At 44.9% G+C, this 21,706-nt stretch overlaps 1 protein-coding gene across 1 annotated transcript in view; it reads left to right on the top strand.

Annotated features, from left to right (window-relative positions):
* Nucleotides 1-3,436: 3,436 nt before the first annotated feature.
* LOC310785722 (uncharacterized protein) overlaps nucleotides 3,437-21,706 on the top strand; it is a gene marked incomplete at its 5' end in the record, with an annotated part of 38,939 nt that continues 20,669 nt past the window's right edge. The window contains 2 exons of the mRNA XM_083646858.1: nucleotides 3,437-3,623; nucleotides 17,116-17,266. Coding sequence (XP_083502984.1) covers nucleotides 3,437-3,623; nucleotides 17,116-17,266 — 338 coding nt within the window. The remainder of the gene's footprint in view (nucleotides 3,624-17,115; nucleotides 17,267-21,706) is intronic.

The following is a 21,706-nucleotide window of genomic DNA, read 5'->3' as shown; positions in this document are numbered from 1 at the left end:
CTCTTCTATCCTTTTCCAGGAAGCTCATTGGTTCGTGAGCGGTGCCTTTTAAGGTTTAATCTTATCCTTGCAATTTAACCTGCTCTGGACCAGATTAACTGTGAAGCATAAGTTGCTATGGAAATATATCTCGGTAAGAAGTTAACTAGCGTCGTAGCATGACAAACCCAGGGTTAAACCTGAAGTTACCTCGCTGAGCCACTAATCTTGCTTCGTGGTATACAGTAGGCCTCTGTAGTAGGCCTACCTTATCGGACCACAACCATCACTCTGACTCGATTTTCCCAGGCCACCCACTAATGAGGGTTTCCAACTTCCATGATTGGAACACACCCACTCCCTTTCCCTGCTCTCTCCTCCTCCACATTTCCCTCCCCCTTTCTCCCGTTCTTTCTGTCTCTATCATATGATTGTTCAATCATGTTGTTGATTTTAGACGATCCTCCCCAGTTCCCCAGAACAGTGTTGTCCATGGGCAACCAGTAGACATGGTGACCAATTATAAATATCTTGGCACTATTTTTGACAGCAAGTTGAAGTTCGATCTAAACTGTGAAATGCTGTGCAAAAAAGGTCAACAACGTCTCTTTTGCCTAAGGAAGCTTGCCAGATTCCAGGTTGACAGGACTCTGATGAAACTGTTTTACTGTGCCTATATCGAATCTGTAATCTCCTTTTCTATTATCTGTTGGTATGGAAACCTTGGTATTCAAGGGAAGAACTCCCTCGGGAGGATTGTGAGAGCGGCCTCAAAAATAGCCGGAGTAAATTTTAGTAGCCTGGATCACATTTTTAACAAACAGGTGCTTAAAAAGGCCATGTCCATTTGCATGGACGATACTCATCCTCTCCGCCCAGGGGATGTGCTGCTCCCTTCGGGCCTTCGGCTAAAGGTTCTGAGGGCCACGAAAAACATACAAATTGTCTTTCGTCCCTGTTTCCATCACAGCTCTAAATGCTGCTGAGAGGAGGAGATAGTGCTCTCTCTCTCTCTCTGTCTCGCTCCCTTTCTCTGTCTCTCTCACGCAGCTTAAACGCTGCTGGGCGGAGGAGACAATGCACTCTCTCTGTCTCTCTTCTTAGGTAGATAAGGTTGCTGCTACTAATATTCTTTATATTTTATATTCGAGATATATTTTATTTATTTTTACCTACCTATTTATGCGAGCTCAAATAGTCCCTGACTCTTATTACTTTTAAGTTCATGTACGTGTCTTTTACTACTTTTACGTGTCTTTACTACTTTTAAGTACATTGTACAGATCCTTTGAGGTGTGTTTTTACTTTACTTTTACTATATCCTGTGTTCACTTGATCCATTTCTGCTGGAAAACTGCTGCACATGCTCCATGTTTGTTTCACTTGTCCATGTTTTTGTTTTTACATGTATTCGCTATGTTTTTTTATATCTGCTTGCACACAAATTGCCCTTCTGGGACAAATAATAAACTTGAATCTTGAATCTTGAATCTTGAATCTTGAATCTTGTTATTATTACTAATCAGTAGCGGAGCGTACGCCGGGGCAGAGGGTGCGGCCGCCACGGGCCCACTCGTCAGGGGGGGCCATCAATTTTTTTTTTTTTTTTTTTTTTTTTTTTGACAAATTGAGGGTATAGGAGGGTATCAGTGATTGAGGGTATCAGTGACAAATTGTGTTTTCGGATATAGGGGCTATCAGCTATTTTACAGTTGTGACTTAAAATGACTTTATTTAATAAAGTCAGTGGTGTGAGTCTGAGAGGAATTCAATCAATAGACAATAACATTGGTGTGTTTAAAATGAGATATTCCACTAAATATGGCTAAAACCGATTCAAACATGCAAAAAAGGCACATTTTTCTTCGCGGCCTGGCAGGCCCGGTTCTACGGGGGTGCAAAAGCATGCATTGCACCCTTATTTGTCTGCATGCTCAGTTGAAAAGTAAAAAAATGTATAAATGCTACAGCTGCACACTTACTGTTTAAACTTGAATTATAGTTGTTGTTTTTCTTTGTTCTTTGATGTGATTTTATGGCTTTTTGGCACCTATATGTAACCTTTTAAGGTTGAGATAATTGTATTATCATTATATGGTCCAAATATTTCAGTAAAGCACTTGAAACACTTGAAATATTCTTGCTTGGGTGGTATCATTCTACTTGAAATGATGGTCAAATGCATTATTTTTAGTAAAATAACATGTCAAATTGCCCGGCCTTTGGCCGGGCATCTGCACCCCTTCCTATCTAGGATGCACCCCTAGTCATCTTGTTCTGGAACCGGCCCTGCGGCCTGGCCTGGCTTCTGATCAAAATTCTTTCTGCCCTGGTTTCCTTGGCTCCTCCCGCTTGATCTACACCCTTGCAACCGCCTAAACACGTCTAAATCGAGCTACACAGTGCCGATTGGGGCTGTATTTATAGTGGATGGGAGGGCGGGGTCTAAAGCTTCTGGCATACTCTTCGCGCACGCGCTGGAGGCGGGGCTCCACGGAGGGCGCGCGCACTCTGCGCAGGCCAAAACAGAACATAGTGAGTGCTCCAGAAATGGCGGCGATCAGTGAAAGGCAGTCTGAATGAAATTGAATGTAACGTTCCCAATTCTATATATTAAATTCTAAAAAACGACCCTCAACATTTGGGAAGGCTAAGCCACACAACTAGTTCGTTATAATCGAACATTATGCTTTTGAAGGCGACTGTACGACGGTGAGGACTCAATCACAGCAGATATCCGCTGATAGCCTACCACGGGGATCTCACAGGCACAGGCAGCAAAACCCGACGCGCTGATAGAAAAATCTCCGTGGACGCGCCGCGCTGCGCTCAGGCCTCGCCCCCCGACACGCCCTGTGCGATGACGTCATAATCGTCGCGCGCTCTATGCGCTTGGCTGGGCGCAAAGAGTATGCCAGAAGCTTAAGGCAGGGGCATTGCAGGGAGGCGGAGCGTCATGCCACAGCAAGCACAATTAAATTTGCTCTAGCAAATTTAGCCCGTTCTAGTTGTTATTGTTGTGTCAGCTAGATTTAGCTAGTCATTCTCTGTGAAGTCCTCGACATGCTTGTGAATTAGGGCGAGTCAATAAACTTGACTTGACTTGGAAACCCTCTACATACGTATAGAGTCTATACTGTTTTCTTTGCACCGGTGTTTACCTGCCTTTTGGACACAAAATGGCCCCCGTGAAAAGGGTCTATTGATTAACTGGTGACACTTGAAAACAAACCAGTGTCCACGCAGACAACAGAACGCTGCAACACGTTTACCACGAAGGATTTTATTTTGAAGGTCACAGCCGGAAGTGTTGTGTTTTACTCTGGTTGCTTTGACAACGAAATTACACCGGTGTTGTTGTTATTAGCCTAGCATGCTAACCGGATAGCTGCAGGTTATCGCTCTCTCTCTCAGTGTTTCCCTGATGTCCCGGTGAACGCGTGCACGGTGTGACGTCATGTCGAGCCTGGAGCAGCTGAAGCGGCTCGTACACGAGCGGCTCGCCCTTGCGGCGCGGGAGATCTTCGCGGCGGTGGAGAAAACGGTTCTGGAGATCCAGGAAGAAACGAGCAGGAAGAAACAAGATGGCGACCTCCAGGAGCGCCTGTCCCCCAGAGCCAGGCCACAGAGGAGGGCAGCCTCAGGTAGCCTACTCTCTCACTCTCACCTGCCTGTCTCTCACTCCAAACTTCACTGTTGGGTCCTAAGTAGCCCTTCCCAGTCCAGTGGTGTAGTCACTACACTGTAGAAGTGGGTAGACTGTAATCTACGCCCCCCCCCCCGCTTTTTTGGTGATATATAGGCTATAGATATAGATATATATCTATCTATATTATAGATAGATAGATAGATAGATAGATAGATAGATAGATAGATATATAGATATGCCTATGTTATTGCACCTGTGCAAACAGAATGTTTAATCATGTTTTTAAGGTGTCCTACGCTAGAAAAGAAAAGGAAAAGTTTACTGTTATTGCGGTAACACTTTACAATAACGTACACAAATCCTATAGTAGTTACTGATAAACTAACCATTAACTAATCGCCAGTTAATCATTCGCTAATGAAAAATTTGGCATTAGTTTATCACTAGTTAATCATAGTTAATGAGTAGGTAGTCATTAGTTAATGATTAGTATCTAATTTCCTGAGTAGAGTAGTTAATCAGTACCTAATGATTACTAAATTTCAGCTCGTGAATAGAGTAGTTAATCATTACTTAATGATTCCAAAATGTCAGTGCGTGAATGTATTAGTTAATCATTAGTTAATCATTAGTTAATCTTTTTGTGTACCCTATTGTAAAGTGGTGCATCATACTCAGTGGTTTATGAATACTGAATCATTACCTGTCCATTAGTTACTCTTTTCGCACCCTAATATAAAGTGAAAGATATCCTTATCAAATAAACACTCCCTCCAGGTGAGATTCGAACCCTGAACCCCAAGATTGTTAAATTGTAAGTCTGGTTCTCTACCATCTGAGCTAACCAGCCTGTTGCTTGTTTGAGCCATACTATTGAATGTAGAGCCTGAGACCAAGTATTATAGTTTAAAGGTATATTCCACCCAAATACTACTTTCTGTCCAAGTACTTACAAGTACTTAGACATAAGTAGTATTTGGCTGAAACATACCTAAGTACTTGGACATGAAGTAGTATTTGGATGGAATATACCTTTAAAACTATAAGTATTTGGAGAGAAGGTAGTATTTGGGTGGAATATATCTTAAAAACTATAAGTACTTGAACAGAAAGTAGTATGTGGATAGGACATAATACTTAGTCTCTGACTCTACAGACCTATAGTATGGCTCTACCAAGTAACAGGCTGGTTAGCTCAGATGGTAGAGAACCAGACTTACAATTTAACAATCTTGGGGTTCAGAGTTTGAATCTCACCTGGAGGGAGTGTTTATTTGATAAGGATATCTTTCACTTTATATTAGGGTGCGAAAAGAGTAACTAATGGACAGGTAATGATTCAGTATTCATAAACTACTGAGTATGATGCACCACTTTACAATAGGGTACACAAAAAGATTAACTAATGATTAACTAATGATTAACTAATACATTCACGCACTGACATTTTGGAATCATTAAGTAATGATTAACTACTCTATTCACGAGCTGAAATTTAGTAATCATTAGGTACTGATTAACTACTCTACTCAGGAAATTAGATACTAATCATTAACTAATGACTACCTACTCATTAACTATGATTAACTAGTGATAAACTAATGCCAAATTTTTCATTAGCGAATGATTAACTGGCGATTAGTTAATGGTTAGTTTATCAGTAACTACTATAGGATTTGTGTACGTTATTGTAAAGTGTTACCGTTATTGCTTGTTCTCTTGTTTTACTGCATCTATATGCCCTGTTTTTGCACTGTTATACTGTTATTTGCACTATGTTGTAATGGAGCCTACAGCACAAGAATTTCACACGTGATACTTGTACTACGGAGTGACAATAAAAATCTTGAGATAGATAGATAGATAGATAGATATTGTAACGAGCGGATCGTTAACGAAGGAGGAGAGGAGGCGAATACTTGACTTGCAATTCTGTGCATTGATTCCATTACACCTGTAGGCTGTACCACGAAGCAAGATTAGTGGCTTAGCGGGGTAACTTCAGGTTTAACCCTAGGTTTGCCATACCACGACGCTAGTTAACTTCTTACCGAGATAGATCACCATAGCAACTCATGCTCTACGGCTAACCTGCTTTGTAGCAGGTTAAGTTCAGAGGATAAGATCAAAACCCATGAAAGACCCACCTGCTTACCAATCAGCTCTCTGGAAACAGCGAGTCGCCATTCATATGGTCCCCATATGAAAAATACATTGCATTCAAAAGAAAAAGAAAAAAAATGGCTCCTGTTGAATTAATCGAGGACTAGCCTTGCACTTGTTGCAGGCTACATTTAAATTAAGCCGTACTTACCACTTTGGAATATGTTATTATATATTAATTTTTGTGCTCTCAAGTAGGCGTTGTTTGTCCCCGCCGATCGATTGCAGCTGAATGGTGAGTGGAGAAATATCACTAAACCGGCATAAAAACGTTACATAAACGTCTCCAAAGCGCACGGTGCCGTGTGCGCAATGGAGCTGAGGCTGACGTTGGGTTGGACATAGTCATACATGTCAGAATAGCCTACTACTATCTAAGCAATTTAATATGGGATCGCCTGCACACAGATGATTCATATCTAGGCTACTCCTGCATTTTAAAGCTGCAACTGTGTTGCTTTTGGCCTGTATGATGTGATTGAACTTCATATTATTTCCAGCATAGTCATTGTATGAAATATGGAGATATGCGACTCTGCTGCCAATAGCCTATATGTGACCACAAAATAGGCAATTTTTTATAGATGAAATCTATGCCCGCACGTACCGTGTCGATTCAGTTCAGCAGCCTTTTTTAATTTGATTATCATTATTTTTTTTATTGATTAGCCTATAGGAATTATTCCATCAGTGTGACCAAACACATCATGAGATCATTATTATTCATTGAGCCTAAATGGTCTAAAAGGGTTAGGGTTAGCCAAAAAGCTAAAAAAAGCCGTGAGCCCAGCATTGACAGACACAGAGAGCTGTGTAAAATCCCCGCTGTCAGGACTGCTCTGTGCCCATCTGCGGCACACAGTTAGATTTTAGTTTTAACACGTTCACTGCCAATGACGTATTAATCCGTCAAAAAAAATCCAACGGTTGACTGCCAGTGACGTATTAATACGTCAAAAAAATGAAAAAAAAAAATTTGACCGTGGGATGTGCATCTAACCCTTTTACATCTCTTATATCAATATTGGAGCCACCGAACATGTACAACCCATTCCACCGACCCACTAAGTGGCGACAGTGCTCTCCCAGACTAGAGGAAGGCAAGCAAAAAGCAGTGTGAGGAAGCCATTCTCGTGAAAATGGATTGGCGAAAACGCTTTCGTTTTCGCGCTGATTGCTGGCGGTGCGGGATTGCAAATTTGCATAATAGATTACGGGTGGAACACACTTTGAAACACGCAGCATAAATAAGACCAGAATCGCAAAAGCTTCATCAAAGCTCTCAACACAAACCACAAGAAATGAGCGAGCCGATCCAGACTTGCACAGCGGCCGCCAGCAGACAGGCAGCAGCAGCAGAAGCAGTGAGCCTGGTGACGCGAGGTTACAGCAGCAACAGAAACGAGCTTGTGACATGCCCGCTGCAGCCAAGAAGAACACACACGGAGGGAGGAGTTTGAAGGAGAGGGGTGTTTCCTGCTGTTATGGAGGAAATTACTGTTCAAAACTATTGTTTAGATGTCTGACGTCTTACTGATGCCAAAAATGAATGGTTAAAGTGACTGTTCTATCGAATTTCACAAAAAGCCGTTTATCTCAGAATAATTTTTCAGACGCTGAAACCATGCTGTATTCAACTGCTAATGCTTACATAACTACTAACTCTACAAACTAACTCTTTTAGACAGAGAAAGCACACATTCTATTAGTTCTTTTGAGATATTGTGTGTTCACAAAATCTTAGCAGAAAAGAATCCTCGGGTCTTGAAAGATGAGCCAGAATCCTCAAAAAAACCCTCTGGCAGAACCTACCTACAGTAAAAAAAAAACGGCTGGCAGTGAATGTGTTAAAATGCAGTTCTCGGCTTACTACCACAGCTTATCGCCTAGTGATAAGCAATGTTATGCATCGCAATTAACGTTGGTTAATGGGATACGTCTTACAGACCCATACGCACTGGCGCTGTCAATGGATAAAAGACAAGAAGAATTGGCCAAGTCTAGACTGGCCAGCAATACATAGCGTAGATATTTATTCTGTAACTTGCAAAGATATATTGTTATGTTGATAATGCACACAACTCAATAATGACATTATGTAACGTTACTTGGTTGTTAACACATTCACTGCCAGCCGTTTTTTTTTTTTACTGTAGGTAGCTTCTGCCAAGCCGTTTTTTGAGGATTCTGGCTCATTTTACAAGAGCCGAGGATAATTTTCTGCTTGGACTTTGTGAACACAAAGTTCACAAAAGTACTAATAGAATGTGTGCTTTCTCTGTCTAAAAGAGTTAGTTTGTAGAGTTAGTAGTTATGTAGATATTAGCCGTTGAGTACAGCATGGTTTCAGCGTCTGAGACAGGAAGCTGAGATAATCGCAGTTTTGTGAAATTCAATCAAACAGGCAGAACAGTCACTTTAACCATTTATTTTTGGCATCAGTGAGAGATCAGACATCTGAACAATATAGTTCTGAACACCCTCTCCTTCAAACTCCTCCCTCCGTGGGCGTGTCTGGTGGCGTTTGTCACAAGCCAGTTTCTCCTGCCTGTCTGAGCAGTGAGCAGCCTCCCTCTCTGGCGGCCCCTCGTCGGCGAGTGTGGCGAGTGTGGACTGTGGATGGGGCTCAATCGTTTCTTGGATTTTCGGTTGAGAGCTTTGATGAAGCTTTGTGCGATTCTAGGCTTTATGCTGCCCACCCAGTCTATTTTTGGAACCCCCCACCGTTGTGCGCCCGTGTGCAGCAGCGTGAAAGCGTTTTCGCCTACAGTATGAGAATGAGGCTCGTTCGTTTCTGGGTTTTCGGAATGCGTGCGATTCTGGCCTTTCTGCGGGTGTTTCAAAGTGTGTTTCACCCATAATCTATTATGCAAATTTGCAATCCCCCACGCCAGCACCGCTCTCCGCTCTCGGTGTGCTGCTGCTGGCGCGGCCGCTCTCGGGCGAGTCTGGTGACTGATGACTGTAAAATCGCCAAGCCATTTCCTTGAGAATGGCTTCCTCCCGCGGCTGTTTTTGGTTGACTTTCTCTCTGTCGGGAGAGCACTGTCGCCACTTAGTTGGTCGGTAAAATAGATTACCGTAAATTTCGGACTATAAGCCGCGGCTTTTCCCCCGTTTTTTGGCCCCTGCGGCTTATATAACGGTGCGGCTTATCTATGGATTTTTTCAGCAAACGGCCACTCGGTGACCTCCAAAATCGATGGATTTTACAGGTTACACAGCTTCATCTGCACATTTTATGTGCATTGCTTTGCTGCTTGTTTTTTTGATTATTTTTTTGTAAAGCACCTTGAATTGCCTTTGTGTATGAAAGGTGCTATATAAATAAAATTTGACTTGACTTGACTTGACATCATTTGGCGGAAATCAACCGGCATCACGGTGAACATGGCGCTCAGCTAGACAGCTGCTACACCAGACCAAACAATATGTTTTAGCGATCTGATCTAAAATGAATAAGGTGACCAGAACCAACTGAATAACTTTAAAGAGTGGGGCAAATGTCTGCTGGAAGAAGCACAAGACTGAAAACCAGTAAGCAGAAAGAAAAGAGACGAAGCAATCACCTGCTGGAGGCTGGAGATACACGGCTTGGGCTTAACTTTTACTCCGTGAAACACTATCGATTAAGTCCGACATCGCTCAGAGGTTTTGAGCAGCTTGAAAACAAGTTTGAAAACGTGCAGAAGTCCATCCACTCACTCACTAAAGAAAATAAGGCAACCGTGAACAGAGTTTCTAATGCGGAAAAGCGCATCAGCGCACTGGAGGACAAAAACAACACAGTGAGTCCGAAAATAGATAAAATGCAAAAACAAATCGAAACCCTGCACACGCAGGTTGATGACTTAATCAGCAGGAGTAAAAGAAATAACATTCGCCTGATCAATGTAAAAGAGGAGCTGAGATTGGTGACATGGACGCTTTCCTTGGCAAAATCCTGTGTTACATCCTGGACCTGAAGGAAGGCGAGAAACCACAGTGGACAGGGCACACCGGGCGCCTCGGCCACGTCCAGACCCCGGCCTGACACCGAGGGCCATCTTCATCCGCCTACTCCGCTGGCCCGACCGTCAACTCATCCTCCAGGCTGCGGGGAAGAAGCCTCTTCCCCGCTTTTCCCCGCTTTTTCGTCCGGCAGGACCTCTCCGCGTTGGTGCAACAGAAACGCGCAACATACAACAGCATCATCGAAAAGGTTAAAGTCAATGGATATCGCTTTGGCGTACTGTACCCAGCGAGACTCGTCATAACCATTGATGGACAGCGGCGGAACAAGAGCTCAAAGTGAAACTGCCGAATATCTTTTGAGTTGGACTGGTCAATAGTACTGTGAGTAACTAAAATAAAAAACGGAATTCTCTCTTCTTTAGCACTCTTTCTAACTATAAATCCACTTCTGTTTTAATTTCCTCTCTTGCCCTCTTTTCACCACACCGCGGACACTGTGTGCACTGTAAAAAAAAACACAGGTGGTGTTGTGTTATGTTGTTTTGTTGAAATGTTAATAAATGGGAGCTTCCTCAAACAGCCATCTCTTTCCCGACAATCCCCTCTGTGCACAAACCCTTACATATGGTAATTAAACATTAAAACACAATAAAATAAAATAAAAAAAAAAAACATTAAAACACCTGCGGCTTATAGTCCGGTGCGGCTTATATATGTAACAAACAGGCAATTTTGCTGCTGCGGCCTATACTCCGGTGCGGCTTATAGTGCGGAAATTACGGTATACACATTCAATACTTCCAATATTTTTATAGGAGACGTCGGGGGCATTGATCCACGTAGCACCGTCAAAAAAAAATATATATATTTTTTGACGTCTCAACTCGTCATTGGCAGTGTTTTTTTTGATTGATTGAGTTCTTTATTGATAATGAATACACAGTATATACAACAAACATATATACATACACAGGCCCACCATTATCAAAAGGATAAAAACGCAATAAAGCTGACAGCTTATTTCCATTGCGGTCCTCGTGATGACTGTTATAAAATGTGTACTGTTGTGTGTATGTCTGGATGTGTGTAAGTGTGTGATAGTGTGAGTGCCACAAGCACTTGTCAGAGTCTGAGGGTAATGCGTGGGTGTGCCTGCCACGCAGGGGGGAGAATGATATGGGAAAGTGGGGCACAGTGAATAACCAATAAAAATAAGCATAAAATAAGATAAAAGACAATTTGTGCTATTAATAAATAAACCCATCAAATCCTAATAAAAAACATACTTTAAAAAAATAATCAAATAAAATAAATAAAATAAATAAAATACTATGAGATCTAATAACATATAGGGTCGAGTGAGACACCGGCTCAGTTACTGGCTGGCCGACAACAGGTCGCCCCCCACCTCAGTCACCTTGGCTACCATCAAATCCATCCTACATGAACCTATACTGGACAATATTTTATAATATACTATAGCATTACATATCATTACCATACAATATTATATACTATATAATAATATAGATATAATATAATATATAATATAATAATATAATACCACAATATAACACAACACATTAAGTCCAGGTTCTATTTCTCCTGATCCAGTTCTTGACTTTACCTTTGAAGGAGGGATAGGGGCTGATTGTCTTAATCTCAGCTGGGAGACTGTTCCAGGCTACTGCCGCTGAATAAAGAAAGGAATTTTGGCCGATGCATCTTTTACATTTTACTGGGACCAAGTCTGTGGGGCTACCTCTAGTGCCGTGCCCATGTACGTCACTGACCTTTGTGAAGTAATGTCTAAGATATTTTGGGACAGCATTGTTAACTATCCTGTGGACCATGCCGAGTTTGATTTGTGTTACTCTCTCCTCTACTCTTAGCCACTTGAGGCTGTCGAAGTGAGACTGTAGTAGGTGAGTCCTAGGATTTAATTGTAAAATGAGTCTGACTAATCTATTTTGTGCTGTCTGGAGCCTGTTTTTCAGTGACACTGCGATGCCGGTGTACCAGGAGGAACATGCGTAGTCGTATTGACACTGAACCAGTGCTCCCGCTAGGATTTCCAGAGCGTACCTGTTGACATAGGTGGAAATCCTGGAGAGGAATTTCACTCTCTGGTTGACCTTTTTGGCTACCCTCTGCGCCATGCTCTCTCCTGATAAGGTGTTGTCCAGCACACAGCCCAGATATGTGACCTCCTCCCTAGCTGAGACCTCTACGTCTCCCACCACCACCCTAAACCCCGGAGACCTCCTCAATTTGATGGTAGAACCAAAGAGAATGGCTTCTGTCTTACCTAAGTGGAGGGACAACCTGTTATCAACCAGCCAGCAACTGATCCTGAGTAGTTCTCGGCTGAGTATGATTTCTACCTCCCCTTTATCCTGGTGTGAGACCAGTAGAGCCGCATCGTCCGCAAAGAGAAGCAAGTCACATTCACAGGCAGATTTCATGTCATTGACATATAAAAGAAATAAGACTGGACCCAAAATGCTCCCTTGAGGCAGTGAACGGTTGGATTGTGTTTGACGAGTCAACTCATCATTGGCAGTGAACGTGTTAAAGGAAGGCTTTCCCGTGGGGAATATGAAGATATATTAAATCTCACGCCCCTAAGGTTTTCGAATCCGTTGAAATTTTTGAAATTGGTTGTTCACAGCCTGAGCAATCAACCAAAATCCACTCTGTGTGTGGGAGGGGGGGGGGGGGGCTGGTGGGGGAGAGGGGCGGGGGCGGGTGCGGGGAGCTGAAATCCTACAGTTCCCACAATGCACTGGGCTCGCGTGGCCTTCGAATCCACGCCCACCCCTCTGGCATTTGGCTGATATCAAACTCCAGTAGGTGGCCATAAAACCGCCATAAAACTCAAAGAAGAAGAAGAAGAAGAAGGCTTCGACATAAAAACATTAAGAGAAGAAGATTTTTTTTTTTTTTTTGCCTCCAAATTGCACCAAATTTAAACGGTAGTATCTATGTCGGGAGATGTCTTCATAAAAAAAAATTCATGCATTTTCATGCATTTTCCTAGGAGTTATGAGCATCTGATGTTGTAACTATTTCATGTAAAAATGTGTAAAAAAGGGTACATTGCTCAGCGTTGATTTCGTAACTTCAACGCACCTTCTACTAGATGTAAAATTTGACGAGCTTTCCAATGCCGCCAGTCCCGTGTCTGTAGGTGCTTCCGTTCCCGAGATATGGTTCTTTGCAAGGAGCTATGGGAAGCTAACATTAGCTAGCCTAGGCTATGCAGTGAAAAAAGATGGCTGCCTTTTGTTTTTCTTCAGGACCTCTGAAGGGGCGTGGAGGACCTCTAGAGGCGGGACCATGGCGGCACAGCCCCACAACACTTGTAGTTCATAGGTGCTCGACTTCCGCAAGGCGGACTTGGCCCCTCTGACGTAAAACGCGTCGGCGGGGCCAAAAAATATGTGAGAGATGGTTGATAGCTCTGGCTGTGAACAACCAATTTCAAAAATTTCAACGGATTCGAAAACCTTAGGGGCGTGAGATTTTATATATATTCATATTCCCCACGGGAAAGCCGTCCTTTAACTAACCGAGCGATGTGGCTGAGCAGCCTACAGCTACAGGCAGCTTACCTGATTATGAAATGAGCACTACAAAGTCAGGCATTTTTAACGATGTCCTCGTTCCAATCAGTTCAACTCATTAATGACATTATTTAACGTTACTTGGTTGTTAACTAACCGAGCGATGTGGCTGTTACTAGCAGCCTACAGCTACAGCTTACCTGATATGAAATAAGCGAGCAAAGTCGAGCATTTTTAATGATTTCCTCTTTCGGCTTGCAACCAAAGACGCCTACGGTTAGCATTAAAAGCAGTATGAGTTGACGGGATTCGGTAAAACTTTAGTCCTTGATTTGTTGATAGTGTAACAGACTGTTCAGTGTTGTGTTGTGTTCTATTGCGTGTGTATGCGAGGCTGTGTATGTTCCCTCGAGGTGCCGTAGAACAGGATATGTGGGGAGAATTAGGTGAAGCTTGTTATAACGTTACAGCCTGGCTCTATCGTTTATTTTATTAACCAATTGTGAATACGCAGACCCGAATACTCTGCTACAATAGCTTTCCGATTCTGGCATCCCACTGCACAACACGAAGACATGTCTAGCTCGTCTAGTTTTCCAGCCACTGGAAAACTACTTGCCAGGGCTGTGCAGAGTCTGTCTTTCTGCATCCGTCATGCGCATCGACGCTGCGTGATGTCAGTGTGACATAGTCGTATAAGGGGTCTTTGCATTGTGATTGGCAGTTGTTAAAAACCACGCCTCTTTTGCGGGCACGAGCTCCTGTGCACGGGCCTTTTCATGTGCACGAGCTCTCAGCTTTATTAGAAAAACCTGGATCCACTTAACGAGTGGCGATCTACCTTCATGGTACGAGTTAACTAAAATCCAGCTAGATGGCAATTATCTGGTTTAGCCAAACCAGATCAAGGGACAGATCCTGGATCTTCTTATACAACATTCATGGTACAGCCTACTGGTTACTACTAGTGGCTGTAACCATCCCTGTTGTTTTGTTTGTTTGTTTTCCTCCCCCTCTCTCCCCTATCTGTATCACACTCTTGTGAAGCGACCTTGGGTTTTATGAAAGGCGCTATATAAATTTAAGTTATTGTTATTATTATTAACCTACGCCATTCAGGAGAGCTATTCTAAACGGCATCCATCCATCGGCACGCTCCTAGCAGAGTCACGTTCTATCTATGTTACACACGCGTTATTATGGAACCCACCGCGGTTCCGGCAAAACCAGCCATGTGCCCGCTACGCAGCAGTCAAGCGCTGGGATTGGCCAGGAGCGGGTCTTTTGTTCCTCTTTGACAGCTCTTGTCTCTTGCCAGCTCGAATCTCCGAGTCCGACACCACCAACACTGCGCCCAGAGCACAGCGATTCCATTAACCAACTGAATTGCTCTTGATAGCGGACATTGAAATATATTATGGTCATGTAATATAGTGTAATATATTAACGCTAATGAAAATGTAACACACAAGCTTTTGAGTCAAGTCAAGTCAGGTCAAGTTTATTTGTATAGCCCTAATTCACAAGCATGTCCCAGAGGGCTTCACAGAAAATATGTCTAGCTAATTCTAGCTGACACCGCAGTAGCAAATTACAGTAGTAATGATAACACATTGAACAATTGATAAAGAAATATAGAAATATAGGAGAGAGCAGAGGAGAGAGCAGGAGAAGGGAGCGGGAGGGAGAGCGGGGGCGTGTGTGGGAGGAGAGAGGAGGGAGAGGGAGGAGGTGGGGATGGAATATGAAATGTGGGGGAGGAGAGGACAAGGAAGGAGAGGTGGGGAAGGAGCAGGGGAAGGGGGAAAGAGAAAGAGAATGGGTGACATGCTTTAGAATAGTGTGGGGGGAGAGTTCAGGAAGGGGAGGAGGTGGGGAGGGAGAGCAGGGGGAGTATGAGAGAGAGTATGTGGAGAGAACAGGGAGAGGAGGGCTAGCTGACACAACAGTAGCAAATTACAGTAGTAATAATAGCACATTGAACAGTCATATGATATGATATGATAGAGAAAAATAGAAAATATAGAAATATAGGATAGAATGGGTGCCATGCTTTAGGGTAGAATGGGTGCAATTCTTTAGAATAGTGGGGGAATAGTGGGGAGGAGAGATCAGGAAAGGGAGGAGGTGGGGAGGGTGCAGGGGAGAGCAGCGGGAATGTGAGAGAGGAGAGAGCAGGAAAGTGATGAGGTGGGGAGGGAATGAGAAATGTTGGGGAGTAGAGGAGGTGGGGAAGGAGGAGGGGAAGAGGGAAAGAGGAGAGAGCAGGAGAAGGGAGGGGGAGGGAGAGCGGGGGGATGTGGGGGAGGAGAGAGCAGGGAGAGGGAGGAGGTGGGGAGGGAATGGGAAATGTGGGGGAGGAGAGAACAGAGAAGGAGAGGTGGGGAAGGAGCAGGGGAAAGGGGAAAGAAAGAGAATGGATGCCATGCTTTAAAATAGAATGGATGCCATGCTTTAGAATAGTGTGGGGGGCAGGGGAGAGTTCAGGAAGGGGAGGAGGTGGGGAGGGAGAGCAGGGGGGAGTATGAGAGAGTATGTGGAGAGAACAGGGAAAGGAGGGCTAGCTGACACAACAGTAGCAAATTACAGTAGTAATAATAACACATTGAACAATCATATGATAGAGAAATATAGAAAATATGGAAATATAGGATAGAATGGGTGCCATGCATTAGGGTAGAATGGGTGCCATGCTTTAGAATAGTGGTGGAATAGTGGGAGAGGATAGAATGGGTGCCATGCTTTGGGGTAGAATGGGTGCGATGCTTTAGAATAGTGGGGAAATAGTGGGGGAGGAGAGATAAGGAAAGGGAGGAGGTGGGGAGGGTGCAGGGGAGGGAGAGCAGGGGGGAATGTGAGAGAGGAGAGAGCAGGAAAGTGATGAGGTGGGGAGGGAATGGGGAATGTTGGGGAGGAGAGGAGGTGGGGAAGGAGCAGGGGAAGGGGGAAAGAGGAGAGAGCAGGAGGGGGAGAGCGGGGGGAGAGGATGGAAAGGGAGGAGGTGGGGAGGGAATGGGAAATGGGGGGGAGGAGAGAACAGGGAAGGAGAGGTGGGGAAGGAGCAGGGGAAAGAGAAAGAGAATGGGTGCCATGCTTTAGAATAGAATGGATGCCATGCTAAAGAATAGTGGGGGAGGAGAGTTCAGGAAGGGGAGGAGGTGGGGAGGCAGAGCAGGGGAGTATGAGAGCGAGTATGTGGTGAGAACAGGGAAAGGAGGGGATGCCATGCTTTAGAGTAGAATGAGTGGCATGCTTTAGAGTGTGAGAGAGGAGCGAGCAGGAAAAGGGGGGAGAAAATCAGACAATCTGACTACCCTAGACATTTACCGGAGCTAACTAGAACACAGGGAATCTAGCTAATCTACAGCCTGTCCTATTCTGCTCTAGTCTGATTTTAGCCTGAACACTATAACAGGTCTACAGCCTACAGTTAGGCTGTAGCTAATCTATCGCCTAACCTAAGCTATTCTAACCTACCGGCAACCCTCGACCACACACAATAGCTTTTTAATTGCCCTGTATTTTAACGCTACTCTGTATTTGCAAAGCGTTGCCAGGTTTTGTTCTGTATTTGCGATGAAAACACAACTCTAAAATAGCCAGCTAGAATATTGAAGAACTACCTAAGATATTTCCCAATATTTGATAAAATTACCCTGGAAATCATCTAAAATGCCCTGAAACATATCTCACAAGGGGGAAAAAAGCCCTTGTTAAAAAAAGTTAATTTCCTACCCCCAGCTGCTCATTGAGAGTGAATTAATTTCAAAACAAATAAAATATTGTTCTTATTCATCCACTCAGATTCAGCATGCCGATCAGGCGTGGCTTCAGAGCAGCAACGCAGTGAGGGGGAGGAGCCTGAGGAGGAGGGGGAGGAGCCGGAGGAGGAGGAGGTGAAAATGGAAGGGGAGGAGGAAGAAGATGAAGAAGAGGAGGAAGGTGGCGACTACAGGTAAGGATGGGCACACATTCACACCGGTTTTATGTTATACGAAAAATAACACCAAATCGGTATACCAATTATAAGAAAACGTAGAAAATATGGAAAAAAACATCTATCATATCTAAGAGGAAAAGGGCGACCGTTGTGCTATGTTGTCGTTCCGCTGATCGCATCAACGCGACCCTGCTCGCTATATGCAGCTGCGCTCCTTATGTAAACAAAACACGGTTGCACATCTGTCGCTCAGACATGAGTTCCTCAGGTTAAATTATCCCTAATGATTGCATTAGACTGAAGAAGTTTGTTCAAGTTCAAGAATTGTGAGAATAGATGTTCGGGGGATCATTCTCGTCGTGAACAACCAATCCAACATGTAGAGGAAGAAACAAGATGGCACCGCTGTGTGTGGCTTGCCGTCTGCCTCTGCAAGTACTGTGTGTGCTTTTAATGTTTGTATTCCTTTTTGATCATAATGTCAACTCACTACTGGTTTACGATCGCCACACGCTGCTAGATCTTAGACACTCTGCTAATGATCTCGCTAAGTTTGATCGCAGTGGCCATGAAACACTGCCTCCGTTCCTGTCGGATATCCCGGCTTACCTCTGCCGTGTTCCAGCACCACTCCCTCGGCGCAAGCGTCATCGCCGCCGTGGGAAGCGCAGCGGCTACCTGGTGAGACTGAAAACCGGGTTGGCGCGCTTTCCCGTGGACCGGGATATGGAGCGACCCCGCGGCCCTTCACTACCCTGCGCCCACTGGATCCTGTCGGCACCTGGCTGGTACCTGTCATGGGCTCGGATGAGTTGTTCCAGCCCCGCGGCTACTGCTCTCCTCGCCCCCGCCCCCGCCCCCACTCCTGCGGGGTGAATCTGCGGAATCTACGGCCTCTGTATCGGGCTCCCCAGGCCGCTGACGCCTCCTCTAGATTTGGCCTGGTGAATGCTAGATCGCTAGCAAACAAGACTTTCATCTTGAAGGATTTCTTTACTTCCACGGGACTAGATTTCCTTTTCATAACCGAGACCTGACTACACGTTGGTGAGTCCAGCACAATCACTGAACTCTTACCGACTGACTGCAGCTATTTTAACACCCTGCAGATGTCAGGCCGAGGAGGGGGATTAGCGATTGTTTACAAGAGTGGCTACAAGTGTAAGCAGCTATCGCTACCTTCACTGTTCTGCAGCTTTGAGCTAAGCATGTTTGAGATCAATCATACAGTGTTGTGTGCTGTGGTCTACCGGCCCCCCAAGTACAATAAGGATTTTCTTAATGATTTTTCTGCCTTCCTGGCCGATATGCCAAATTATGACCGTGTCCTGATTGTCGGTGATTTTAATGTGCATGTGTGTTGTTCTGACAACCCTTTGGCAAAGGACTTTTTAAATGTCATCGACTGTTTTCATCTTGTCCATGTCCTTGTCCGTGTCTGGCCCCACGCAGGAACGTGGGCACACACTTGATCTGGTTTTATCGTATGGTTTACCTGTTTGTAACCTAGAGATTTGTAGCGCCTTTTTCTCTGATCATATGCCTGTCCTGTTTGACGCTGCACTTGGCTGTAGCACAGTTAAACCTGGCGCTCCTGCTCGCCGCTGCCGGATTATTAATCCTTCCACTGCTACTCGTTTCTCTGCTGTTTTCAGTCAAAATGCTGTCATTCCAGACTCTATATGTGATGATGTTGAGACCCTTAGCTCGTGGTTTACTGGCGCCTGTCAAACGGCTATGGACACTGTTGCTCCATTTAAGATCAGGCAGCCCAGGGCTAAATCAGAGCCCTGGCTGAATGATATGACCCATTCTGCGAGGCGCCTGTCACCTGACAGGGGAAGCTTCACCGGTAGGACATAGCACGTGGGAGGATCACGCTATTCCAACGAGTTCCAAGTGACCAGCCTCAACGACTGGCGCCCAATAGCCCTCACGCCCATAGCCAGCAAGTGCTTCGGAAAGCTGGTCATATCACAGATCCGCCCCACACTCACCCCGGACCACGACCCGCTCCAATTTGCATACCGCCCCAACAGGAGCACAACGGATGCAGTAGCACACGTACTCCACACCGCCCTCTCGCACCTGGAGGGGAAGGACACCTATGTGAGAATGCTGTTCGTGGACTACAGCTCAGCATTCAACACCATAGTACCCTCCAGGCTGGTAAGCAAGCTCAAGGATCTGGGACTAAACACAGCAATGTGTGACTGGATCCTGGACTTTCTGACAGACCGCTGCCAGACCTCCCCCCCACTGACCATCAGCATAGGAGTGCCCCAGGGATGCGTCTCCAGCCCCTTCTGGTACGACCTCTACACCCACGACTGCGTGGCGACTCAAACCTCGAACACCATCGTGAAGTTTGCAGATGACACAGCGGTCGTGGGCTGATCTCCAGGAGCGACAAGACGGCCTACAGAAAGGAGGTGGAGGCCCTGGAACAATGGTGCCAGGACAACCACCTCTCTCTAAACGTCTCCAAGACCAAGGAGATCATTGTAGACTACAGGAGGGGGGGGGGGGGGGGAGGCACACCCCCCCCAATCACCATTAACGGCACAGTGGTGGAAAAGGTGGACAGCTTCAAGTACCTGGGAGTCAACATCCACCAGGACCTGACATGGGCCAGCCACACCGCCACTGCTGTCAAAAAGGCCCAGCAGCGACTACATGGACAGAAATTTGGGCTAAGGCCAAAAATCCTCAGGGACTTCTACAGAGGCACCATTGAAAGCCTGCTGACTGGCTGCTTCACCACCTGGTACGGGAACTGTACCACCATGGACCGCAGGGCGCTAAGAAGAGTGAGGCGCGCGGCCCAGCACCTAACAGGATGTGAGCTACCAGAACTGCAGGAACTGTACAACCAGCGGTGCTAAGGAGGTCCCTGAAGATCATCAAGGACACATACCACCCCCACAACAGCCTGTTCTCCCTGTTACCCTCAGGGAGGAGATACAGGGTCCCAAAAGCATGAACAAATTGCCTGAGAGACAGTTTCTTCCCGCAGGCCACGAGACTCCTTAACTCATTGAGTGCCAGCCACTTTTGGAAAACGGATGCTCCCAGTGCCAGCCCTTTCAGAGCGTTTTCAGTGATTTCTCGAGGCCCACAGAATATTGGCCCAATCCCAATTCCTATCTTAACCCTCAATCTTAACCCTCAGTCTCAAAAATGCGCACTCCCGCGAAGTGCTAGTGCTGTCCCGATTCTCAGTGTGTTGAGTTAAGGGTGAAGTTTAAGGGCTGTATGGCCCTTACTTTTGAGATTTTCCAGGACCACCCTTGGCAGTGAGTGCGATCCCAGAATCCCTTGCGTGTCATCAGCTAGATCCATTCAGATGGAAGATGGCAGCGAAAGGAGGAAAAAAGCAGCCCTACAAAGTTAAGTATTTCCTTGTTAATAGAGATGTAAAAATTACGATAACCATTGTATTAGCTTAGTTTAATGTCATTTTATGGATTTCCGTTTTGGAATCCTAACAGCAATTGTTGTTGCTAACTATCGATAGTCAGTAGCCGTGCTGGTCAAGCCATATTATTATTATTATATTATAACATTGTTAACGTTGTTACGAAATGCCATAATTCTCGGTGGTAATGTCGTTGTTGAGTTGTTTTTTATCAAGATACAGCCTACGTGTAATGCTACGCACCACAAAACAAGTGGGGGCTAGAATGACCGTGCTTTCCGACGTGAGGGCTGGTTTGACTGCAGTGTTTATCTAATGATAGATCGTTAGATAAAAAGCATGGGAGATAACTGCAAACTATTATCACATGAACACGGTAGTCAGTAGTTACAACATCCAGCAGTGCCGATAACATGTTTCGGTTTAACTGGTGACCGTGTTAACTCGGCTACGTTGCAATGTTAGCAATGTTATAATATAATATAATATAATAATAATAATATGGCTTGACCGCACCAGCACGGCTACTGACTATCGATAGTTAGCAACAACAAATGTGTTAGGCTCCAAAATGGAAATCCATAAAATGACATTTAAACTAAGATAATACAATGGTTATCATAATTTCTACATCTATATTATCAAGGAAATATTTGTAGGGATGCTTTTTTCCTCTTCTTTTGAATTGACAGACTGGATCCGGAGCTTTGGCATATTGCTGCCCCCCACAGTCTGAAGACGTATCTGCCTTTAACTCATTGAGTGCCATGGACGAGTATGTTCGTCAATTGGTTTAGTAACGTAGAGTGCCAAGGACGAGTATGTTCGTCAATTGCGTTTTTTGCACGCAGAGCAGCACGCAGAGCAGCACACAACACTGACCCAGACAGACCCAGACAGCAGGACAGGATTGGCAAACGCAAGCCAGAATATCTGATGCCCACCAGCAGCAAATCAAGACCAACAAGAAGCTGCAACCAGCAGCGCACGCAGGGGCCAGCGCTGCTGGTTGCAGCTAAAAAATATTGTTTTGCCAA

This window comes from Poromitra crassiceps (genome assembly GCF_964638095.1).
Source record: "Poromitra crassiceps genome assembly, chromosome: 11".
NCBI classification, from domain to species: domain Eukaryota; kingdom Metazoa; phylum Chordata; class Actinopteri; order Beryciformes; family Melamphaidae; genus Poromitra; species Poromitra crassiceps.
The sequence above is the reverse complement of the archived record's forward strand: the minus strand, read 5'-3'. Positions and strand labels throughout refer to the sequence as shown.